The 27,288-nt window shown below is 42.3% G+C and overlaps 1 protein-coding gene and 1 pseudogene across 2 annotated transcripts; both read right to left on the bottom strand.

Moving 5' to 3' along the window:
• Window positions 1-1,178: 1,178 nt before the first annotated feature.
• On the bottom strand, window positions 1,179-15,409 carry LOC124008388 (transmembrane protein 179B-like). Of its 2 annotated transcripts, XM_046319634.1 has the most exons (6): window positions 15,033-15,409; window positions 14,871-15,000; window positions 7,885-8,081; window positions 5,301-5,438; window positions 4,185-4,263; window positions 1,179-1,846 (listed from the first exon to the last, which is right to left on the bottom strand). In XM_046319634.1, exons 2-6 carry the CDS (start codon window positions 14,967-14,969, stop codon window positions 1,706-1,708), a joined length of 654 nt encoding a protein of 217 aa, XP_046175590.1. In that variant the 5' UTR covers window positions 14,970-15,000; window positions 15,033-15,409; the 3' UTR covers window positions 1,179-1,705. The 2 variants fall into 2 exon arrangements, with proteins under 2 accessions (XP_046175590.1, XP_046175589.1); XM_046319633.1 differs by lacking the exon at window positions 15,033-15,409 and having other exon boundaries at window positions 14,871-15,001.
• Window positions 15,410-27,098: 11,689 nt separating this feature from the next.
• Window positions 27,099-27,288, bottom strand: part of LOC124008853 — a 10,275-nt pseudogene continuing 10,085 nt past the window's right edge.

The following is a 27,288-nucleotide window of genomic DNA, read 5'->3' as shown; positions in this document are numbered from 1 at the left end:
AGCATGTAAACATCTGGCTGGCCTACAGTAGCTTAGCGTTGTAAAGAAACAGCCTGGGAGAGCATGTAAACATCTGGCTGGCCTGGGAGAGCATGTAAACATCTGGCTGGCCTGGGAGAGCATGTAAACATCTGGCTGGCCTGGGAGAGCATGTAAACATCTGGCTGGCCTGGGAGAGCATGTAAACATCTGGCTGGCCTACAGTAGCCTTTCTGTCGTGTCGTAGAGATCAGTTAGTCCAACTGGCGTCTCTGATGGAAACTACAATAAGAAGGGAAGGATATCTGACAAACCAATGTGTCTTTATTGGTCAAGATGCTCTGCTCACACCCTACTGTTATTGGTCAAGATGCTCTGCTCACACCCTACTGTTATTGGTCAAGATGCTCTGCTCACACCCTACTGTTATTGGTCGAGATGCTCTGCTCACACCTACTGTTATTGGTCAAGATGCTCTGCTCACTACTGTTATTGGTCAAGATGCTCTGCTCACACCCTACTGTTATTGGTCAAGATGCTCTGCTCACACCCTACTGTTATTGGTCAAGATGCTCTGCTCACACCTACTGTTATTGGTCAAGATGCTCTGCTCACACCCTACTGTTATTGGTCAAGATGCTCTGCTCACACCCTACTGTTATTGGTCGATAACTGTTTTAGAATGTTCTGTAAAAAAACCATCAATACCTCACTCAAATCAAAACACATTTGCTTTTCAATATTCATAAAAATAAAAAGTACAAATAATTGCAGGCAGAAAGGGAATGATGGAACAAAATGGCTTCCTAATAGCCAGGAAGGAATCTCAGTGTGTGTTTGCGTAGGACAGTGTGACAATGCCAATGCTGTGACTTGGTTTGTCTGTGGTCCTGAATACACACACACACACACACACACACACACACACACACACACACACACACACACACACACACACACACACACACACACACACACACACACACACACACACACACACACACACACACACACACACACACACACACACACACACACACACACACACACACACACACACACACACACACACACACACACACACACACACACACACACACACACACACACACAACCTTTATTTAACCAGGCAAGTCAGTTAAGAACATATTCTTATTTTCAATGACGGCCTGGGAACAGTGGGTTAACAGTCTGTTCAGGGGCAGAACGACAGATTTTTTTACCTTGTCAGCTCGGGGGTTTGAACTCGCAACCTTCCGGTTACTAGTCCAACGCTCTAACCACTAGGCTACCCTGCCGCCCCAGAAGAGAGGGATGGAGGGAACACAGAGAAATGTATAAGAGCTTCACAAAAAGGTACATGAATTGTTCTCAGTTACACTGTCTCAAAACAAGATGGACAGTGACGTTACACGTTACCTTATCTAATATCCTTTATTCCAGTGTAGACCATCTCTGCTTCACTAGGCTGCAGTACCCAGAGGTCCACACACACACACAGAGCCCAGGAACAGCTGTAGACGAGTGACTGTGTGAGAGACCTACACAGCCTCACACACACCGAGCCCAGGAACAGCTGTAGACGAGTGACCGTGTGAGAGACCTACACAAGCCTCAAACACACGGTTCATTCATTCTCTTACAGGTCAAACAGTGAGGAGTGTTAGATATGTGTGTGTGTGTTTGAGCGCCTCGCCAACAGGTCGTACGGCGAGACGGTTATGAGTCACTGCTGCTGGGCCTGGCCTGGGAAAAGACGTTCGGTCTCAGAGGGAGTCATCATTCTGGAATCTGACCCTTGACCTCTCTGGATCACCACCAGCATGCCAATCAGAATCCAGAAAAAGAAGTTCACCCACACTGCTGTCTGGAGAGAGGAAGGTGGGAGAGAGTAGAAGGGAGGGAGGGAGGGAGAGAGAGAGAGTCGAAGGGAGGGAGGGAGGGAGGGAGGGAGGGAGGGAGGGAGGGAGGGAGGGAGGGAGGAGAGGGAGGGAGGGAGGGAGGGAGGGAGGGAGAGAGAGAGTAGAAGGGAGGGAGGGAGGGAGGGAGAGAGAGAAGGGAGGGAGGGAGGGAGAGAGTAGAGGGAGGGGGAGAGAGAGTAGAAGGGAGGGAGGAGAGGGAGAGAGAGAGTAGGAAGGGAGGGAGGGAGGGAGAGAGAGAGTAGAAGGGAGGGGAGGGAGGGAGAGAGAGAGTAGAAGGAAGGGAGGGAGGGAGGGAAGAGAGAGAGAAGGGAGGAGGGAAAGAGAGAGAGTAGAAGGAAGGGAGGGAGGGAGAGAGAGAGTAGAAGGGAGGGAGGAGAGAGTAGAAGGGAGGGAGGGAGAGAGTAGAAGGGAGGGAGGGAGAGAGTAGAAGGGAGGGAGGGAGAGAGTAGAAGGGAGGGAGGGAGAGAGTAGAAGGGAGGGAGGGAGAGAGTAGAAGGAAGGGAGGAGGGAGAGTAGAAGGAAGGGAGGGAGAGAGTAGAAGGAGGGAGGGAGAGAGTAGAAGGAAGGGAGAGGGAGGGAAGGAGAGAGTAGAAGGAAGGGAGGGAGGGAGGGAGGAGGGAGGGAGGGAGGGAGGGAGGGGAGGGAGGGAGGGAGGGAGGGAGGGAGGGAGGGAGGGAGGGAGGGAGGGAGGGAGGGAGGGAGGGAGGGAGGGAGGGAGGGAGGGAGAGGGAGGGAGGGAGGGAGGGAGGGAGGGAGGGAGGGAGGGAGGGAGGGAGGGAGGGAGGGAGAGAGGAGGGAGGAGGGAGGGAGGGAGGGAGGGAGGGAGGGAGGGAGGGAGGGAGGGAGGGAGGGAGGGAGAGAGAGAGTAGAAGGAAGGGAGGAAGGGAGGGAGGAGAGAGTAGAAGGAAGGGAGGGAGGAGAGAGGAAGGAAGGGAGGGAGGGAGAGAGTAGAAGGAAGGGAGGGAGGGAGAGAGTAGAAGGAAGGAGGGAGGGAGGGAGAGAGTAGAAGGAAGGGAGGGAGGGAGGGAGAGAGGAAGGAAGGGAGGGAGGGAGGGAGAGAGTAGAAGGAAGGGAGGGAGGGAGGGAGGGGAGAGTAGAGGGAGGGAGGGAGGGAGGGAGGGAGGGAGGGAGGGAGGGAGGGAGGGAGGGAGAGAGAGAGAAGAAGGAAGGAGGGAGGGAGGGAGGGAGGGAGGGGGAGGGAGGGAGTAGAGGGAGGGAGGGAGGGAGGGAGGGAGGGAGGGAGGGAGGGAGGGAGGGAGGGAGGGAGGGAGAGGGAGAGAGAGAAGGGAAGGGAGGGAGGGAGGGAGAGAGTAGAAGGAAGGGAGGGAGGGAGGGAGAGAGTAGAAGAAGGAGGGAGGGAGGGAGAGAGTAGAAGGAAGGAGGGAGGGAGGGAGAGAGAGAGTAGAAGGAAGGAAGGGAGGGAGGGAGAGAGAGAGAAGAAGGAAGGAAGGGAGGGAGGGAGGGGAGAGAGTAGAAGGAAGGGAGGGAGGGAGGGAGAGAGTAGAAGGAAGGGAGGGAGGGAGGGAGAGAGTAGAAGGAAGGGAGGGAGGGAGGGGAGAGAGTAGAAGGAAGGGAGGGAGGGAGGGAGGGAGAGAGTAGAAGGAAGGGAGGGAGGAGAGAGAGAGAAGAAGGGAGGGAGGGAGAGAGAGTAGAGTAGAAGGAAGGGAGGGAGGGAGAGAGAGAGTAGAAGGGAGGGAGGGAGAGAGAGAGTAGAAGGGAGGGAGGGAGGGAGAGAGTAGAAGGGAGGGAGGGAGGGAGGGAGAGAGTAGAAGGAAGGGAGGGAGGGAGGGAGAGAGTAGAAGGGAGGGAGGGAGGGAGAGAGTAGAAGGAAGGGAGGGAGGGAGGGAGAGAGTAGAAGGAAGGGAGGGAGGGAGGGAGAGAGTAGAAGGAAGGGAGGGAGGGAGGGAGAGAGTAGAAGGAAGGGAGGGAGGGAGAGAGTAGAAGGAAGGGAGGGAGGGAGAGAGAGAGTAGAAGGGAGGGAGGGAGGGAGAGAGTAGAGTAGAAGGAAAGGAGGGAGGGAGAGAGTAGAAGGAAGGGAGGGAGGGAGGGAGAGAGTAGAAGGAAGGGAGGGAGGGAGGGAGAGAGTAGAAGGAAGGGAGGGAGGGAGGGAGAAAGTAGAAGGGGAGAGTTAACTGTCTGTTAATCCTGACCGCAGACCTGTACAGTCCAGTGTAGAACTGTCTGTTAATACTGACCCCAGACCTGTACAGTCCAGTGTAGAACTGTCTGTTAATATTGACCCCAGACCTGTACAGTCCAGTGTAGAACTCTGTTAATACTGACCCCAGACCTGTACAGTCCAGTGTAGAACTGCGTTCCCGTGTAAGGACTGATCCAGGTCCTAGACTGAGCCTGTTCACATCTAGATGGGAGTAAATGCAGAATTCAAACATTTTCTAGAGGAATGTTTCCACAGTTTACAAACTACTACTGCCCACACAATTCAGAACCCATTACCACCTGGTACCCCTACATATAGCCTCATTACCACCTGGTACCCCTACATATAGCCTCATTACCACCTGGTACCCCTACATATAGCCTCATTACCACCTGGTACCCCTACATATAGCCTCATTACCACCCGGTACCCCTACATATAGCCTCATTACCACCCGGTACCCCTACATATAGCCTCATTACCACCCGGTACCCCTACATATAGCCTCATTACCACCCGGTACCCCTACATATAGCCTCATTACCACCCGGTACCCCTACATATAGCCTCATTACCACCCGGTACCCCTACATATTGACTCAGTACTGCTACTCCTTGTATTTAGCCTCAGTACCACTACATATTGACTCAGTACTGCTACTCCTTGTATTTAGCCTCGTTATTGTTATTTTACTGTGTTACTATTTCTTATTTTATTTTGTATTGTTGGGATAAAGCTTGGTCGTAACATTTTCCCGGTAAAGTCTACCCCTGTTCTATTCGTCTCATGACCAATAACATTTCCCCGGTAAAGTCTACCCCTGTTCTATTCGTCTCCTGACCAATAACATTTTCCCGGTAAAGTCTACCCCTGTTCTATTCGTCTCATGACCAATAACATTTTCCCGGTAAAGTCTACCCCTGTTCTATTCGTCTCATGACCAATAACATTTTCCCGGTAAAGTCTACCCCTGTTCTATTCGTCTCATGACCAATAACATTTTCCCGGTAAAGTCTACCCCTGTTCTATTCGTCTCATGACCAATAACATTTTCCCGGTAAAGTCTACCCCTGTTCTATTCGTCTCATGACCAATAACATTTTCCCGGTAAAGTCTACCCCTGTTCTATTCGTCTCATGACCAATAACATTTAGTTTATTTTTCCCGTCAGTAACCACAGATTTAACATGAAGACAAGTCAGTGCAGAAGTTGTGTATCTAGAGGATGTTATGGTACCTGGTGACGTCGGGGACAGCGTGTAGGACAGAGTCACACAGAGAGTCTCTTCCGACCTTCAACACACAGCCCGTCACCAGGAGGAAGAAGAGAAACACGACACACACCACCAGGGTCATGTTCAGCCATAGACGCTCTCTGGAAACACACACAACACAGACACACAACACAGACACACAACACAGACACACAACACAGACACACAACACAGACACACAACACAGACACACAACACAGACACACAACACAGACACACAACACAGACACACAACACAGACACACAACACAGACACACAACACAGACACACAACACAGACACACAACACAGACACACAACACAGACACACAACACAGACACACAACACAGACACACAACACAGACACACAACACAGACACACAACACAGACACACAACACAGACACACAACACAGACACACAACACAGACACACAACACAGACACACGGTTAGATAGAAATTGCGGACTGTTGAATTCTGGATAGAATCTCGGCATGACACACGGTCAGATTCAGTCATAGACGCCCTCTGGAAACACACACACACAGGTCATAAGGTTAGATAGACACGGTCAGATTCAGTCATAGACGCCCTCTGGAAACACACACACACAGGTCATAAGGTTAGATAGACACGGTCAGATTCAGTCTGCGCCTTCGGGAAACACAGACACAGGTCATAAGGTTAGATAGACACAGTATGACTGAATCTGACCGTGTCTTCGGGAAGCACACAGACAGGTCATAAGGTTAGATGGTCAGATTCAGTCATACTGTGTCTGTGTCTTTGGGAAACACACAGACCCTTTGGACTGTTCAACCTTGTGTTACATTACAGCCTTATTATAGAAATTATTCAAATCAGACCCCCCCCCAATCATCAATCTACACACAATACTCCATAATGACATCACAATACCCCATAATGACATCACAATACCCCATAATGACAAAGCAAAAAAAAAACAGGTTAAGACATTTTAGCAAATGTATTAAAAGATAAAACTGGACCATTCCATTTACATTAGTATTCAGACCCTTTACTCAGTACTTCGTTGAAGCACCTTTGGCAGCGATTACAGCCTGGATTCTTCCTGGGTATGATGCTACAAGCTTGGCACACCTGTATTTAAGGAGTTTCTCCCATTCTTCTCTGCAGATCCTCTCAAGCTCTGGCAGTTTGGATGGGGGCAGTTGCTGCACAGCTATTTTCAGCAAATTAACACGTGAAAAACATCCCCACAGCATAATGCTGCCACCACCATGCTTCACCATAGGGATGGTGCAGGGTTTCCTCCAGACTTGACACTTGGCATTCAGGCCAAATAGTTCAATCTTGGTTTCATCAAACCAAAGAATCTTGATTCTCATGGTCTGAGAGTCTTTAGGTGGCTTTTGGCAAACTCCAAGCTGGCTGTCATGTGCCTTTTACTGAGGAGTGGCTTCCGTCTGGCCACTCTACCATAAAGGCCTAATTGGTGGAGTGCTGCAGAGATGGTTGTCCTTCTGGAAGGTTCTCTCATCTCCACAGAGGAACTCTGGAGCTCTGTCAGAGTGACCATCTGGTTATTGGTCACCTCACTGACCAAGGCCCTTCTCTACCGATTGCTCAGTTTGGCCAGACGGCCAGCTCTAGGAAGAGTCTTGGTGGTTCTAAACTTATTCCATTTAAGAATGATGAAGGCCACTGTGTTCTTGGGGACCTTCAATGCTGCAGACATTTTTTTGTGTACCCTTCCCCAGATCTGTGCCTCGACACAATCCTGTCTCTGAGCTCTACGGACAATTCCTTCGACCTCATGGCTTGGTTTTTGCTCTGACATACACTGTCAACTGTGGGACCTTATATAGACAGGTGTGTGCCTTTCAAAATCATGTCCAATCAATTGAATGTACCACAGGTGGACTCCAATCAAGTTGTAGAAACATCTCAAGGATGATCAATGGAAACAGGATGCTTCTGAGCTCAATTTCGAGTCTCATAGCAGAGTCTGAATATTTAAGTAAATAAGGTCTGTTTATCTATTTGCCATAAATTTGCACAAATTTCAAACAATCTGTTTTCGCTTTGTTATTATGTGTAGATTGATAAGGACATTTTATACATTGAATCCATTTTACAATAAGGTTGTAACGTAACAAAATGTGGAAAAAGTCAAAGGGTCGGAATGTTGTTAAATGGATGGTTTTACAACGTCTTGACACACACCCCCCCCCCTCTCTCTCTCAGACACACACACTCAGAAAGTCTCATAGGACTGTGTAACACCCACCAATGAGTCATGTAAAATACCATATGTACACACACAAACCCGTAACACACCCCCCCCCCTCTCCCAGACACACCCCCTCTCCCCGACACACACAAACCCGTAACTCTCCCAGACACACACACACAAACCCGTAACTCTCCCAGACACACACACACAAACCCGTAACTCTCCCAGACACACACACACAAACCCGTAACTCTCCCAGACACACACACACAAACCCGTAACACACACACGCGCCCCCGCCCCCCCTCTCCCAGACACACACAATCCCCCTTCCCCCATTCACACTTACCTGTTAACCCCTCCATCCAGGCAGCATGTATATATCCAGTACAGTGATATAGAGAAGCAGAACACTGCTACACACACTGAGATAGCAGAGACAAAGTAACAGAGAGAAGGAGAGCTGGAGGTCTGGACCAATATGGAGCCTGATGAGGAGTTGTGGTTCACTGTTCCATAGAGCATACAGAGCCCCCCGAAACTACCCTGGAAAGAGAGAGCATCCGCATTGGTGAAGTTCATTAGTAGTCTACCTACATAGCTGTGAAAAAGTTTATATTTGGGATCACCTCACTCACACACACACACACACACCCCGGCCGGTAATTAGACCATGATAATGAGTTTAGATAACTTAGCAATATCATATTTGTTTGCTGACATGGGCCAATTGACTGACTGTCAGTGATTGACATAACAAAAACTGCTGATGCACAAACAACATTTAATAAATTGCACATTGTGTATTTTAGGATTCTAACAGAGTTCCCTCAAAGAAATTACACCGCAACAAAGTCAGAATTTGCAAAAATAAAATGCTTTTTGGTTTTAGGCATACGATTTTATATAATATAAATAAATAAATATATAAATAAATAAATATATATATATATATAAAAATAAGTAAACAAACATGTGTAAACGTTTTTTAAATTAATTTCCTGACGACACTCAGCTTTTGCATCTCCACTTTAGAAACAGGTCATCTACATTTCCTGGTTGTAAGCAAACCACAATATCCAGAATTCATAGCGACTTCAGGATGTAGTACCGCCCCCTGTCGAGGAGGGTCCTGGGTGTCAACAGGTAACTAACGTTACTCACTGGACCAGCCACTCGTTCATATGAATAACCGTTTATTTTTGTGTAGACAACAACTGTTACGTTTTAGTCCCGGTGTGGCGCTCCGTACCTAGCTGTACAAACTACAAGCAAGCACAGTCATGTCATCAATTACCGTATCAAGAAGTTGAGCAGAGGTACGGACGTAGCTAATTTAGCGACCTAGCTAACTACCGCAGAGGCTAATGCTAGCTCAGCACTAGGAACTAGTGTAAGTCACCTTTGCTAAATATTTCCACGAGTCCACGTTGAGTAAATAAATATACTGGAGCGAGGCATAAATTAGCTTTGAAACTGTTGCCAGCATTCTGCCTTCAAGTTTTCAGCCATTAACTTCGCCCACAACTGGTCATCTGAACTACAATCCCAAAGCTGTTTAAAAATGTTTTAGAAACGTCAATAATCAGCGCGAAATAATTTTTTGGTTTTAATATTTAAAAAACAAACACTTACTGTTGCAGATCCATACAGCTATAGAGCCTCCATCCTACTAAACTACACTGTAGCAGTTAGATCCATACAGCTATACAGCCTCCATCCTACTAAACTGTAGTAGTTACAGATCCATACAGCTATAGAGCCTCCATCCTACTAAACTGTAGTAGTTACAGATCCATACAGCTATAGAGCCTCCATCCTACTAAACTGTAGTAGTTACAGATCCATACAGCTATACAGCCTCCATCCTACTAAACTGTAGTAGTTACAGATCCATACAGCTATAGAGCCTCCATCCTACTAAACTGTAGTAGTTACAGATCCATACAGCTATACAGCCTCCATCCTACTAAACTACACTGTAGTAGTTACAGATCCATACAGCTATACAGCCTCCATCCTACTAAACTGTAGCAGTTAGATCCATACAGCTATACAGCCTCCATCCTACTAAACTGTAGTAGTTACAGATCCATACAGCTATAGAGCCTCCATCCTACTAAACTGTAGTAGTTACAGATCCATACAGCTATAGAGCCTCCATCCTACTAAACTACACTGTAATAGTTACAGATCCATACAGCTATAGAGCCTCCATCCTACTAAACTACACTGTAGCAGTTACAGATCCATACAGCCTCCATCCTACTAAACTACACTGTAGTAGTTACAGATCCATACAGCTATAGAGTCTCCATCCTACTAAACTGTAGTAGTTACAGATCCATACAGCTATAGAGCCTCCATCCTACTAAACTGTAGTAGTTACAGATCCATACAGCTATAGAGCCTCCATCCTACTAAACTGTAGTAGTTACAGATCCATACAGCTATAGAGCCTCCATCCTACTAAACTACACTGTAATAGTTACAGATCCATACAGCTATAGAGCCTCCATCCTACTAAACTACACTGTAGTAGTTACAGATCCATACAGCCTCCATCCTACTAAACTACCTTGTAGTAGTAACAGATCCATACAGCTATAGAGTCTCCATCCTACTAAAAACTGTAGTAGTTACAGATCCATACAGCCTCCATCCTACTAAACTACCTTGTAGTAGTAACAGATCCATACAGCCTCCATCCTACTAAACTACACTGTAGTAGTTACAGATCCATACAGCTATAGAGCCTCCATCCTACTAAACTGTAGCAGTTACAGATCCATACAGCTATAGAGCCTCCATCCTACTAAACTACACTGTAGTAGTTACAGATCTATACAGCTATAGAGCCTCCATCCTACTAAACTACACTGTAGTAGTTACAGATCTATACAGCTATAGAGCCTCCATCCTACTAAACTGTAGCAGTGACAGATCCATACAGCTATAGAGCCTCCATCCTACTACACTGTAGCAGTTACAGATCCATACAGCTATAGAGCCTCCATCCTACTACACTGTAGCAGTTACAGATCCATACAGCTATAGACTCCATCCTACTAAACTGTAGTAGTTACAGATCCATACAGCTATAGAGCCTCCATCCTACTAAACTACACTGTAGCAGTTACAGATCCATACAGCTATAGAGCCTCCATCCTACTAAACTACACTGTAGTAGTTACAGATCCATACAGCCTCCATCCTACTAAACTACACTGTAGTAGTTACAGATCCATACAGCCTCCATCCTACTAAACTACCTTGTAGTAGTAACAGATCCATACAGCTATAGAGCCTCCATCCTACTAAACTACACTGTAGTAGTTACAGATCCATACAGCCTCCATCCTACTAAACTACCTTGTAGTAGTAACAGATCCATACAGCCTCCATCCTACTAAACTACACTGTAGTAGTGACAGATCCATACAGCTATAGAGCCTCCATCCTACTAAACTGTAGTAGTGACAGATCCATACAGCTATAGAGCCTCCATCCTACTAAACTGTAGTAGTGACAGATCCATACAGCTATAGAGCCTCCATCCTACTAAACTGTAGCAGTTACAGATCCATACAGCTATAGAGCCTCCATCCTACTAAACTACACTGTAGTAGTTACAGATCCATACAGCCTCCATCCTACTAAACTACACTGTAGCAGTTACAGATCCATACAGCCTCCATCCTACTAAACTACACTGTAGCAGTTACAGATCCATACAGCTATAGAGCCTCCATCCTACTAAACTACACTGTAGTAGTTACAGATCCATACAGCCTCCATCCTACTAAACTACACTGTAGCAGTTACAGATCCATACAGCCTCCATCCTACTAAACTACACTGTAGTAGTTACAGATCCATACAGCTATAGACTCCATCCTCCTAAACTGTAGCAGTTACAGATCCATACAGCTATAGAGCCTCCATCCTACTAAACTGTAGCAGTTACAGATCCATACAGCTATAGAGCCTCCATCCTACTAAACTGTAGCAGTTACAGATCCATACAGCTATAGAGCCTCCATCCTACTAGGATGACAATGACGAGACAGCCTAGGGAGGAGGTCAGAGACCTGACAGTGTGGTGCAGGGACAACAACCTCTCGCTCAACATGATCAAGACAAAGGAGATGACTGTGGACTACAGGAAAAAGAGGACCGAGCACACCCCCATTCTCATCGACGGGGCTGTAGTGGAGCAGGTTGAGAACTTCAAGTTCCATGGTGTCCACATCACTAACAAACTAACATGGTCCAAGCACACCAAGACAGTCGTGAAGAGGGCACGACAAAACCTATTCCCCCTCTGGAGACTGATAATATTTGACATGGGCCCTCCGATCCTAAAAAGGTTCGACAGCTGCACCATCGAGAGCATCCTGACTGGTATGGCATCTACTCGGCCTCCGGCCGCAAGGCACTACAGAGGGTAGACTCCAGCCCCCCAAGTCATAGACTGTTCTCTCTGCTACCGCATGGCAAGCGGTACACGAGCGCCAAGTCTAGGTCCAAGAGACTTCTAAACAGCTTCTATCCCCAAACCATAAGACTCCTGAACATCTAATCAAATGGCCACCCAGACTATTTGCATTGCCCCCCCCCACCTACATATTACCTCAACTAACTGGTGCCCCCACACATTAACTCTGTATCGGTACCCTCCTGTATATAGTCTCCACATTTACTCTGTATCGGTACCCTCCTGTATATAGTCTCCACATTGACTCTGTATCGGTACCCTCCTGTATATAGTCTCCACATTGACTCTGTATCGGTACCCTCCTGTATATAGTCTCCACATTGACTCTGTATCGGTACCCTCCTGTATATAGTCTCCACATTGACTCTGTACCGGTACCCTCCTGTATATAACCTCCACATTGACTCTGTACCGGTACCCTCCTGTATATAACCTCCACATTGACTCTGTACCGGTACCCTCCTGTATATAACCTCCACATTGACTCTGTACCGGTACCCTCCTGTATATAACCTCCACATTGACTCTGTACCGGTACCCCTGTATATAACCTCCACATTGACTCTGTACCGTAACACCCTGTATATAGCCTCCACATTGACTCTGTACCGTAACACCCTGTATATAGCCTCCACATTGACTCTGTACCGTAACACCCTGTATATAGCCTCCACATTGACTCTGTACCGTAACACCCTGTATATAGCCTCCACATTGACTCTGTACCGTAACACCCTGTATATAACCTCCACATTGACTCTGTACCGTAACACCCTGTATATAGCCTCCACATTGACTCTGTACCGTAACACCCTGTATATAGCCTCCACATTGACTCTGTACTGGTACCCCCTGTATATAGCCTCCACATTGACTCTGTACTGGTACCTCCTGTATATAGCCTCCACATTGACTCTGTAACGGTACCCTCCTGTTTATAGTCTCGCTATTGTCATTGAGTGCTGCGCTTTAATTCCTTGTTACTTTTCTCTCTTATTCATATATTATTTTATACTGCATTGTTGATTAGGGAAGGAAGGAAGCATTTCACTGTAAAGGTCTGAATACCTGTTGCATGTGACTAATACTATTTTATACACCCGCTCATTACTCATAATTATGTAGGGAGACTGGAGAAACACCCCAAATAGAGGGAGACTGGAGAAACACCCCAAATAGAGGGAGACTGGAGAAACACCCCAAATAGAGGGAGACTGGAGAAACACCCCAAATAGAGGGAGACTGGAGAAACACCCCAAATAGAGGGAGACTGGAGAAACACCCCAAATAGAGGGAGACTGGAGAAACACCCCAAATAGAGGGAGACTGGAGAAACACCCCAAATAGAGGGAGACTGGAGAAACACCCCAAATAGAGGGAGACTGGAGAAACACCCCAAATAGAGGGAGACTGGAGAAACACCCCAAATAGAGGGAGACTGGAGAAACACCCCAAATAGAGGGAGACTGGAGAAACACCCCAAATAGAGGGAGACTGGAGAAACACCCCAAATAGAGGGAGACTGGAGAAACACCCCAAATAGAGGGAGACTGGAGAAACACCCCAAATAGAGGGAGACTGGAGAAACACCCCAAATAGAGGGAGACTGGAAAAACACCCCAAATAGAGGGAGACTGGAAAAACACCCCAAATAGAGGCTAGCGATTTAGTTTCACTTTAAGGTTTAAATCTCATCTTAAGAAGTGCAATTCCCACCTCTTGTTTGTCCCTCTTTTCTTTCCATACAACATCCTGTGATCAATATGATGATTTCTCTCTCTCTTCTTTTGGTGGGTACATGTGGTAAAAACTAAGTGTAAATTGACATGGATATTGTACCTGTAAACCCCCCCCCCCAAAAAAAAGACAAAGCAAATACATTTTTTAGAAATGGATGTGTTTTGTGGGTATGGAAGCTTGTGACGACCCAGTCACAATCTTTAACTACACTTCCTGGTCTGTTACAGTAGGCCTAGGTTATGAATGGGTAAAACTTTGAAAGTAGCCTAGTTTGAGAGAGAGGCGGCAGCTGTATTGTCGGGTAAACTTTGTGAACTTGTCGATTTAATTTGAACTAATAATCCCCATAATGGTCTTGTTTGGTCGAAAGAACTGAGTCACAAGTGTTTTCCTGAACTTTATGAGTGTCACTGTTTTGGGGGGGGAGCATTGATCAGTCATTAGGCAAGTCTGGACAGTTTCCATTTCATTTCTCACTCTCTCAACCTGCTATTGTAGAGAACAAACTGTACTTTCACTTTGTTTTCGTAGGGAAGTGTGATTTAACCCAATGATTAACCCTAAAAACAAGGCACTTCGATAAAGCTACGACTGGCAGTAACGTTTTCGCAGCAGGTTAGGAGAATTAAGGCAGCAGGTTAAAGATAATTCGATTATAGTTTAGGAAAAAGCATTATGGAAAACGCTCTCCTGGCCTTCAGCGAAAAAAGTCACTTCCGGTCGTAGCTGTATCGAAGTAGCGTGCTTTTTGGCCGCCACTTGTCAAACTAACTATTTGGTTAAGACTTCTAGGAAGTTAAGGAAAAACTCCGTATTCTACCACAGGTATTTTCTACTGCGATAATAAAAAAGTTAGCTACTGTGTACAGACGCTTCATAAAACATACCAGAGTTAAGGCCTAACATTCCCCCAGTGAAATTATTTAGCCCATCAGGTGATTCCAATAAAGAAATGTCGACTTAGAAAGTCAATCAAAGCTAAAATTGTGCAACTGCGACATAAACTTTGTCCAAAGCAGACTGCGAGTCAAAACATCGGTCAACATTACAAACTGTCAGCAAAGTTAACTTAAGAAGTCACAATGTTATATTCTTACCTGTACGATAGTGAGAGAAGATGCCGTGACTATTCCACACACGAAAGAACTGGCGTATAAGCCCATCTCAAGGAGAAGCAGCCACGGTATCACCATCATGGTCCCCCTGTTCAAGCCCTCTCTCTCTCTCCTCTCTCTCTCTCTCTCTCTCTCTCTCCTCTCTCTCTCTCTCTCCGCTGTCTACCGGACCGCGTGACAGACAGCGGTGTTTTTTTTTACCGTTTTTCAGTTGACGCGACGACGTCACAGCACCAACCTGCCTTGCTGTGGCACCGCTGCAGTCCCCGACGGAGCGTTTTCCGTCCCCTCCCCTTGTGCTTCTCTGCCTGTGCGCTGTTGCGGTAACTTCCGTTGCACAGACAGCTTCTCCAACTCTCGTTTGCGGCAGAATTTTCTGTGGGAAAACTCTCTAAATGCTATCAAAACCATAGAAACTCTCGAACCGTTGGCAAAACTCCCCAATGGCAACCTGAACAGTAGCTGCTAACCTTTTTTACCAACAAAAGTCGCTGGAGGGGTCTGAAAACTCGCTGATTGACTGACAAAGACGTAGCGGGGACGCGCTCCAACCATTTATACCCGCGTTCTGGAACTGACTCGGAAGCGCGCATTCGATACAATTGAGACATTGAGACATTACCACCACAAACTACAATATTATCTGGAGCAAATGTTTTTGACCTGCCCTGTCCTGGTGTGAATAATTTCAATATTGTGGTGGTTGCTTTATTTCGACATGTGTAATATGGGGGGGGGGGGGGGGCTCGGTCGGGACAGAACTAGAGGGAGCATCAGCCTGGTATACCAGCCTACAGTAGCAGCTAATGTGTGGTATTGCAGGGCTTGACATGAACCTGTTCATCCACTTCTGCTTCAGACAAGGAGGTGACTGGTGTTGTGTTGTTTGATGCAAGACCCTTTACAAAATAAAATGCATTATTATTCCCATAACATTATTACAGAGAATCAGACCAATTATGCTCCCCTCTGCCTATTGGCTACTGAGCTTATTCAAGCTTGTCTCAAAATACAACACTGCCCCTTTAAGACAAAAAAAAACATGTTTACCTGACTGGGTTTTCAAATATGTCTAGAAATGTCTACATGTTGTGCTCTTGTAGGAGTCAATCACTCCTCTATTGCTGACTACAAATTATCTACAACTGGGCTAATAACTCACTAACTAGCAAAGGAAATGAATAAATTATCTACAACTGGGCTAATAACTCACTAACTAGCAAAGGAAATGAATAAATTATCTACAACTGGGCTAATAACTCACTAACTAGCAAAGGAAATGAATAAATTATCTACAACTGGGCTAATAACTCACTAACTAGCAAAGGAAATGAATAAATTATCTACAACTGGGCTAATAACTCACTAACTAGCAAAGGAAATGAATAAATTATCTACAACTGGGCTAATAACTCACTAACTAGCAAAGGAAATGAATAAATTATCTACAACTGGGCTAATAACTCACTAACTAGCAAAGGAAATGAATAAATTATCTACAACTGGGCTAATAACTCACTAACTAGCAAAGGAAATGAATAAATTATCTACAACTGGGCTAATAACTCACTAACTAGCAAAGGAAATGAATAAATTATCTACAACTGGGCTAATAACTCACTAACTAGCAAAGGAAATGAATAAATTATCTACAACTGGGCTAATAACTCACTAACTAGCAAAGGAAATGAATAAATTATCTACAACTGGGCTAATAACTCACTAACTAGCAAAGGAAATGAATAAATTATCTACAACTGGGCTAATAACTCACTAACTAGCAAAGGAAATGAATAAATTATCTACAACTGGGCTAATAACTCACTAACTAGCAAAGGAAATGAATAAATTATCTACAACTGGGCTAATAACTCACTAACTAGCAAAGGAAATGAATAAATTATCTACAACTGGGCTAATAACTCACTAACTAGCAAAGGAAATGAATAAATTATCTACAACTGGGCTAATAACTCACTAACTAGCAAAGGAAATGAATAAATTATCTACAACTGGGCTAATAACTCACTAACTAGCAAAGGAAATGAATAAATTATCTACAACTGGGCTAATAACTCACTAACTAGCAAAGGAAATGAATAAATTATCTACAACTGGGCTAATAACTCACTAACTAGCAAAGGAAATGAATAAATTATCTACAACTGGGCTAATAACTCACTAACTAGCAAAGGAAATGAATAAATTATCTACAACTGGGCTAATAACTCACTAACTAGCAAAGGAAATGAATAAATTATCTACAACTGGGCTAATAACTCACTAACTAGCAAAGGAAATGAATAAATTATCTACAACTGGGCTAATAACTCACTAACTAGCAAAGGAAATGAATAAATTATCTACAACTGGGCTAATAACTCACTAACTAGCAAAGGAAATGAATAAATTATCTACAACTGGGCTAATAACTCACTAACTAGCAAAGGAAATGAATAAATTATCTACAACTGGGCTAATAACTCACTAACTAGCAAAGGAAATGACCAAAATGTGCACACGTGGCTACTGTACATGCAGGTCCTGTCTTCCTGGTGATGGCAAAACTCAGTGTCCAACCACATTACTTCTGCCTCATGATCAAATTAATGTTGTTACTCCTATGAACAGAGAAAGTGAAATATTCCTCGATATTACCAAAGACCCAGGCCGCTAATAATAACAACAACGACGTAGTCATTACTGCTGCACTGCTTGTTGTAGCGCTGAGTGGAAATAGGAAGAACGTGCATTTTATGGGTTATAAAAGTGTTGAATACTAAGTGTTGACAGGGCTGAGTAAGAGCATCAAGTCAATCATAAAAACAGCAGCTCTTTACTGTATTCGTTGACAGTCTCTAGTCGTGGTTTTAAACGTTTTGAAACAGCAGCTCTTTACTGTATTCGTTGACAGTCTCTAGTCGTGGTTTTAAACGTTTTGAAACAGCAGCTCTTTACTGTATTCGTTGACAGTCTCTCTAGTCGTGGTTTTAAACGTTTTGAAACAGCAGCTCTTTACTGTATTCGTTGACAGTCTCTCTAGTCGTGGTTTTAAACGTTTTGAAACAGCAGTTCTTTACTGTATTCGTTGACAGTCTCTCTAGTCGTGGTTTTAAACGTTTTGAAACAGCAGCTCTTTACTGTATTCGTTGACAGTCTCTCTAGTCGTGGTTTTAAACGTTTTGAAAAAGCAGCTTTTGAAACAGGTTTTAAACGTTTTCTTTACTGTATTCGTTGACAGTCTCTCTAGTCGTGGTTTTAAACGTTTTGAAACAGCAGCTCTTTACTGTATTCGTTTTGAAACAGTCTCTCTAGTCGTGGTTTTAAACGTTTTGAAACAGCAGCTCTTTACTGTATTCGTTGACAGTCTCTCTAGTCGTGGTTTTAAACGTTTTGAAACAGCAGCTCTTTACTGTATTCGTTGACAGTCTCTCTAGTCGTGGTTTTAAACGTTTTGAAACAGCAGCTCTTTACTGTATTCGTTGACAGTCTCTCTAGTCGTGGTTTTAAACGTTTTGAAATCTCACAGTATCATCTTTGCTGTAGCTTTCTTTTATGTCGTGCTACGTCACCGTGGACACACCGCTATCTGAGCCATACGATTAGCCAGGGGTACCAAAAGTGGATTTGATTTGCTCTCTGTGCCTTCAGAAACATAAACCGGTTCAAAATGGCAGAAGTTCACCTACCCAGAGCACAAGGTAGGTGAACAGTCACAGACAAATAAAACACAAATATGAACTAAATACTTATCCATTGTTGAAGGTACCTTAGAGAGCAATAATAAAGGTACCTTTAACAATGGCGAAAATAAAAAAATATATGAATAAGAGAGAAAAGTAACAAGGAATTAAAGAGCAGCACTGTTAAAGGTACATTATCCATTGTTAAAGGTACATTAAAAGGTACATTGTCCATTGTTGAAGGTACATTAACAGGTACATTATCCATTGTTGAAGGTAGATTAACAGGTACATTATCCATTGTTGAAGGTACATTCTAAGGTACATTATCCATTGTTAAAGGTACATTAAAAGGTACATTGTCCATTGTTGAAGGTAGATTAACAGGTACATTATCCATTGTTGAAGGTACATTATAAGGTACATTATCCATTGTTGAAGGTACATTATAAGGTACATTGTCCATTGTTGAAGGTAGATTAACAGGTACATTATCCATTGTTGAAGGTACATTATCCATTGTTGAAGGTACATTATAAGGTACATTATCCATTGTTGAAGGTAGATTAACAGGTACATTATCCATTGTTGAAGGTAGATTAACAGGTACATTATCCATTGTTGAAGGTACATTATCCATTGTTGAAGGTACATTATAAGGTACATTGTCCATTGTTGAAGGTAGATTAACAGGTACATTATCCATTGTTGAAGGTACATTATAAGGTACATTATCCATTGTTGAAGGTACATTATAAGGTACATTATCCATTGTTGAAGGTACATTATAAGGTACATTATCCATTGTTGAAGGTACATTATAAGGTACATTGTCCATTGTTGAAGGTAGATTAACAGGTACATTATCCATTGTTGAAGGTACATTATAAGGTACATTATCCATTGTTGAAGGTAGATTAACAGGTACATTATCCATTGTTGAAGGTAGATTAACAGGTACATTATCCATTGTTGAAGGTACATTATCCATTGTTGAAGGTACATTATAAGGTACATTGTCCATTGTTGAAGGTAGATTAACAGGTACATTATCCATTGTTGAAGGTACATTATCCATTGTTGAAGGTACATTATAAGGTACATTGTCCATTGTTGAAGGTAGATTAACAGGTACATTATCCATTGTTGAAGGTACATTATCCATTGTTGAAGGTACATTATAAGGTACATTGTCCATTGTTGAAGGTAGATTAACAGGTACATTATCCATTGTTGAAGGTACATTATCCATTGTTGAAGGTACATTATAAGGTACATTGTCCATTGTTGAAGGTAGATTAACAGGTACATTATCCATTGTTGAAGGTACATTATAAGGTACATTGTCCATTGTTGAAGGTAGATTAACAGGTACATTATCCATTGTTGAAGGTACATTATAAGGTACATTGTCCATTGTTGAAGGTAGATTAACAGGTACATTATCCATTGTTGAAGATACATTATAAGGTACATTGTCCATTGTTGAAGGTAGATTAACAGGTACATTATCCATTGTTGAAGGTAGATTAACAGGTACATTATCCATTGTTGAAGGTACATTATAAGGTACATTATCCATTGTTGAAGGTACATTATAAGGTACATTATCCATTGTTGAAGGTAGATTAACAGGTACATTATCCATTGTTGAAGGTACATTATAAGGTACATCATCCATTGTTGAAGGTAGATTAACAGGTACATTGTCCATTGTTGAAGGTAGATTAACAGGTACATTATCCATTGTTGAAGGTAGATTAACAGGTACATTATCCATTGTTGAAGGTAGATTAACAGGTACATTATCCATTGTTGAAGGTAGATTAACAGGTACATTATCCATTGTTGAAGGTAGATTAACAGGTACATTATCCATTGTTGAAGGTACATTATCCATTTAAACAGTAAGAAATGCAGAGAGAGTTTAAGTGATAATACATTCAATATATAAACAGAAGAAGACAAAATAAGTGAGTCTCCACCCTTCCTTCCTTCCCTCCTTCCCTCCTTCCTTCCCAACCAAGATAATCGTTTTTTAACAAACCCGCTTTGGTCCAGACGGAAGTAAGTTTAGAGATGGAACGACAGAATAAATTAAAATTTAAAAAAGTTAAATATCTGTGTTTATCATATATAGAGATAAGAGCACTGTGTGGCATCCTTCAATAAAAGCTATGTTTGTGCTGTATTTACATCCCTTACAAATGAACAGCTGTGTTAATCAGTTGAAGTAACGGTGGAACTCATCTTTGGTTGTGTCACGAACATCGTCAGTGAGATGACCGGACCAAGGTGCAGCGTGGTGAGCGTACTCTTTATTTAGACTGGGACCAAGGTGCAGCGTGGTGAGCGTACTCTTTATTTAGACTGGGACCAAGGTGCAGCGTGGTGAGCGTACTCTTTATTTAGACTGGGACCAAGGTGCAGCGTGGTGAGCGTACTCTTTATTTAGACTGGGACCAAGGTGCAGCGTGGTGAGCGTACTCTTTATTTAGACTGGGACCAAGGTGCAGCGTGGTGAGCGTACTCTTTATTTAGACTGGGACCAAGGTGCAGCATGGTGAGCGTACTCTTTATTTAGACTGGGACCAAGGTGCAGCGTGGTGAGCGTACTCTTTATTTAGACTGGGACCAAGGTGCAGCGTGGTGAGTGTACATTTCCTCTTCATTTAGATTGGGACCAAGGTGCAGCGTGGTGAGCGTACTCTTTATTTAGACTGGGACCAAGGTGCAGCGTGGTGAGCATACTCTTTATTTAGACTGGGACCAATGTGCAGCGTGGTGAGCGTACTCTTTATTTAGACTAGGACCAAGGTGCAGCGTGGTGAGCGTACTCTTTATTTAGACTGGGACCAAGGTGCAGCGTGGTGAGCGTACTCTTTATTTAGACTGGGACCAACAAACACAACCGTGACGCTCCGTATCCTGCATCAAACGAAGACAACTACCCACAACTAAGGTGGCAAAACAGGCTGCCTAAGTATGATTCCCAATCAGAGACAGCGATAGACAGCTGTCCCTGATTGAGAACCAAACCCGGCCAAAACATAGAAACAGAAAACATAGAACGCCCACCCCACATCGCACCCTGACCTAACCAAATAGAGAAATAAAACGGCTCTCGAAGGTCAGGGTTGAATCATTTGGTTTCTGATAGTAATTCACTTGGTTCAACAGTTGCAATATCCGCTAATTGATCATTACTACAAAGTTTGTTAGCCAGTAGACAACTGGGTTGATTACCATGGATGTAATGGTTGAGTCTCACATTTTGGATGGCAAAAAAATACTGCTCTCTGTCTTATCAATAAATGTAGTTCTGTCTTGACTTTGAAGAGAGTAGTCGCTGCCTGGTCTGTAAAAGAGTGTTCATCCAGAATGCTCTAAACCTTTTTCAATTTCTGATATCTTATTTAACTGTGATTCATTCAGTCCAGATGTTGTAATCGTTTTGAATAAATCCTTTAAAGGGACATTTCAAAAAAATGTTCTACTTCATATTCATCCTTTCCATATATACTGTATGCTGATATTGGTGCTGGAGATGATGAACATGAAGTTGAGAAACAATTTTTTTTTTAATCCCTTTAATTGCACCCCATAAAATCATATCATATCATAAACCATAGGATCATATGGACTGACTTCTTGTTAATAATTATAAATTCAAAAATTCAGTTTCAAGTTGTTCACAGAAAGTTGTATTTTTCCAGTGAGGAAACATTAAAGCTACCTTCATTTTATGGCTCGTTTTTTAGGAGATTTAAAAAAATGTTGAAGTTGGCAGTAATAAGCGTGGTGGTCAGACAAGCTCATATGTTACATCTCTATTTTCTTAATTAAATAAAATAGAGATGTAGATAATATTATGAAATCGATTTGTGAGAAGGATTTCTGCATGTTTGAGTAGAAAGTGTACTCTTCTGATTTAGAATGATGTGCTCGCCAGTCGTCAATGAGGTTATAATCAGAGAGTAAATGTTGGCGAGACTTGGTTGAGTATGGATTACAGTAGTTCAGATTTGTCTTGCATGTTTAGAATGGACATATTCGGAGAACTTGGCAAACCTACAAAAAACTGGACACATGAATGTTCTCGCAACGTTCCAATGAAACGTGTCCAGAACATTCTTATTTAAAAGTCTGAGAAACACGGTAACCACTTTCTGGGGAAGTTTTGTTTGGCATTAAAGAGAATGATCTCTTGGAAAACAGTAATTGCACATCACTGAAACGTTCATATGAAAAACGTTTGATAATGTCCTAATGAGACTCTTATGGGACCGTGTTTTTTTTAAGGTTGTGGGAACATTTGTTGTTAGTACAGTATAGACATTGTTAATGTTGTAAATGACTTGTAGCTGGAAACGGTTGATTTTTAATGGAATATCTACAGAGGCCCAATATCAGCAACCATCACTCCTGTGTTCCAATGACACGCTGTGTTCGCTAATCCAAGTTTATCATTTTAAAAGGCTAATTCATCATTAGAAAACCCTTTTGCAAGTATGTTAGTACAGCTGATAACTGTTGTTCTGATTAAAGAAGCAATAAAACTGGCCTTATTTAGACGAGTTGAGTGTCTGGAGAATCAGCATTTGTGGGTTCGATTACAAGCTCAAAATGGCCAGAAACAAAGAACTGTCTTCTGAAACTCATCAGTCTGAGACTCATTGTTCTGATAAATGAAGGCTTTTCCATGTGAGAAATTGCAAAGAAACTGAAGATCTCGTACAACGCTGTGTACTACTCCCTTCACAGAACAGCGTTAACTGTCTCTAACCAGAATAGAAAGAGTGGGATGCCCCGTTGCACAACTGAGCAAGAGGACAAGTACATTAGTGTCTATTTTGAGAAACAGACGCCTCACAATTCCTCAACTGGCAGCTTCATTAAATAGTACCTGCAAAAACCAGTCTCAACATCAACAGTGAAGAGGTCGACTCCGGGATGCTGGCCTTCTAGGCAGAGTTGCAAAGAAAAAGCCATATCTCAGACTGGCCAATAAAAATAAAAGATTAAGATGGGCAAATAACACAGACACTGGACAGAGGAGCTCTGAGAGAGTTAGATAGAATAATGGAGAGAGGTAGAGGAGGGTTAGATAGAGTAATGGAGAGAGAAGAAGAGGAGGGTTAGATAGAGTAATGGAGAGAGAAGAGAGAGAGGTAGAGAGGAGGGTTAGATAGAGTAATGGAGAGAGAGGTAGAGGAGGGTTAGATAGAGTAATGGAGAGAGAGGTAGAGGAGGGTTAGATAGAGTAATGGAGAGAGAAGAGAGAGAGGTAGAGAGGAGGGTTAGATAGAGTAATGGAGAGAGAAGAGAGAGAGAGGTAGAGGAGGGTTAGATAGAGTAATGGAGAGAGAGACAGAGAGGTAGAGGAGGGTTAGATAGAGTAATGGAGAGAGAGAGGTAGAGAGGAGGGTTAGATAGAGTAATGGAGAGAGGTAGAGGAGGGTTAGATAGAGTAATGGAGAGAGGAGAGAGGTAGAGGAGGGTTAGATCGAGTAATGGAGAGAGAGGTAGAGGAGGGTTAGATAGAGTAATGGAGAGAGAGAGGTAGAGAGGAGGGTTAGATAGAGTAATGGAGAGAGAGAGGTAGAGAGGAGGGTTAGATAGAGTAATGGAGAGAGAGGTAGAGGAGGGTTAGATAGAGTAATGGAGAGAGAAGAGAGAGAGGTAGAGAGGAGGGTTAGATAGAGTAATGGAGAGAGAAGAGAGAGAGGTAGAGGAGGGTTAGATAGAGTAATGGAGAGAGAGAGGTAGAGTAATGGAGAGAGAGAGAGGTAGAGGAGGGTTAGATAGAGTAATGGAGAGAGGTAGAGGAGGGTTAGATAGAGTAATGGAGAGAGAAGAGAGAGAGGTAGAGAGGAGGGTTAGATAGAGTAATGGAGAGAGAGAGGTAGAGAGGAGGGTTAGATAGAGTAATGGAGAGAGAGAGAGAGGTAGAGAGGAGGGTTAGATAGAGTAATGGAGAGAGAGAGAGAGGTAGAGAGGAGGGTTAGATAGAGTAATGGAGAGAGAGAGAGAGGTAGAGAGGAGGGTTAGATAGAGTAATGGAGAGAGAGAGAGAGGTAGAGAGGAGGGTAAGATAGAGTAATGGAGAGAGAGAGAGAGGTAGAGAGGAGGGTTAGATAGAGTAATGGAGAGAGAAGAGTATGGTAGGTTTGTGTGTGTTAACTTTGCTGTCATGAGAAGAAAAAAAGAAAGTCACCCTCCATGTTCCCTCTTCAATCCTCCATTTTATTTCTCAGTGTTTTCACCACTTTCCTTCATTTATTACACTGATTTTATGTCATAACAACAAAGACCTGTGTGTCTGTCACAACAAAGACCTGTGTGTGTGTCTGTCACATCAAAGACCTGTGTGTGTGTCTGTCATAACAAAGACCTGTGTGTCTGTCACAACAAAGACCTGTGTGTCTGTCACATCAAAGACCTGTGTGTGTGTGTGTCATAACATCAAAGACCTGTGTGTGTGTCATAACATCAAAACCATGTGTGTGTGTCTATCATAACATCAAAAGCATGTGTGTGTGTGTGTGTGTCTGTCATAACATCAAAACCATGTGTGTGTGTGTGTGTGTGTCTGTCACAACATCAAAAATCATCAAAAAAGTTGAGGCACAGATCTTGTCATATATTATAAACCATGGAAATACAATTAATATAATGACTATTCTAGATTCCAGTAATTCCATGTTTATGTTAAAAACCCCGCAGGAATATCATAGCGTATCACAGATTTGCCATGTTCACATGAACTTCAAAAGATCAAGATAATATTTAAAAATAAAAATACATGTTTTTAACAACAACAAAACAACAGTATAGTAAACAAGTAAACAAACAGAAGTGGAACATTCCATTTTTACGGAGAAGACGACGCTGCCGCCGAGCAGAGCTTTATCGCTGTGGAGCGACAGTCTTCCACCAACACAATATATGAGCCACGAGAAAGACAGAGGCCTGTGTCCTAAATGGGGCCTCTTGTCAAAAGTAGTGGACTAATTAGGAATTCCACCAGTTTCAGGGCAGAACTGAGTGCACAGAGAAAACTTTGTGCACTAATAGTACAGTAATAGTACAATACTGTAATCGTACAGTAATAGTACAATACTGTAATCGTACAGTAATAGTACAATACTGTAATACTACAGTAATAGTACTGTAATAGTACACTAATAGTACAATACTGTAATACTACAGTAATAGTACAATACTGTAATCGTACAGTAATAGTACAATACTGTAATACTACAGTAATAGTACAATACTGTAATACTACAGTAATAGTACAATACTGTAATACTACAGTAATAGTACAATACTGTAATACTACAGTAATAGTACAATACTGTAATACTACAGTAATAGTACAATACTGTAATAGTACACTAATAGTACAATACTGTAATAGTACTGTAATACTACAGTAATAGTACAATACTGTAATACTACAGTAATAGTACAATACTGTAATAGTACACTAATAGTACAATACTGTAATAGTACAGTAATAGTACTGTAATACTACAGTAATAGTACAATACTGTAATAGTACGTAATAGTACAGTACTAGTACAATACTGTAATAGTACAGTAATAGTACTGTAATAGTACAGTAATAGTACAATACTGTAATACTACAGTAATAGTACAATACTGTAATAGTACACTAATAGTACAATACTGTAATACTACAGTAATAGTACAATACTGTAATACTACAGTAATAGTACAATACAGTAATAGTACAATACAGTAATAGTACAATACTAGCACAGTACAATACTGTAATAGTACAATACAGTAATAGTACAGTACAATACTGTAATAGTATAGTACTAGTACAGTAATAGTACAGTACAATATAGTATAGTACTAGTACAGTAATAGTACAGTACAATATAGTATAGTACTAGTACAGTAATAGTACAGTACAATATAGTATAGTACTAGTACAGTAATAGTACAGTACAATATAGTATAGTACTAGTACAGTAATAGTACAGTACAAAACAGTAATAGTACAGTACAGCAATAGTACAGTATAGTACTAATAGTATAATAATTGTTTACTACAGTTATAGTATAATAGTATACAAATATCATAATAGTATAGTACAGTATAATAGTATAGTAATATCGTATAATAGTATAGTATAGTAATATCATATAATAGTATAGTACAGTATAGTAATATCATAGTATAGTAATATTGTATATTAGTATAGTATTTTAATATCGTATACTATAGTCATATCATATAATAGTATAGTACAGTATAGTAATATCATATAATAATATAGTACAGTATAGTAATATTGTATAATAGTATAGTACAGTATAGTAATATCATATAATAATATAGTACAGTATAGTAATATTGTATAATAGTATAGTATAGTATTATTGTATAATAGTATAGTGCAGTATAGTAATGCCGTGTAATAGTATAGTATAGTGCAGTATAGTAATATTGTATAATAGTATAGTACAGTATAGTATTATCGTATAATAGTATAGTGCAGTATAGTAATGTCGTGTAATAGTATAGTATAGTACAGTATAGTAATATTGTATAATAGTATTGTACAGTATAGTAATATTGTATAATAGTATAGTATAGTAATATCCTATCATAGTAATTCCATTAGACCTTCCTTGCTCCTCCCTCCATTATAGGTCACATGTTCTATTTCACTGTTGTT

This window comes from Oncorhynchus gorbuscha, linkage group LG21 (assembly GCF_021184085.1).
Source record: "Oncorhynchus gorbuscha isolate QuinsamMale2020 ecotype Even-year linkage group LG21, OgorEven_v1.0, whole genome shotgun sequence".
NCBI lineage: Eukaryota > Metazoa > Chordata > Actinopteri > Salmoniformes > Salmonidae > Oncorhynchus > Oncorhynchus gorbuscha.
This window is presented reverse-complemented; position numbering and strand designations above follow the sequence as displayed.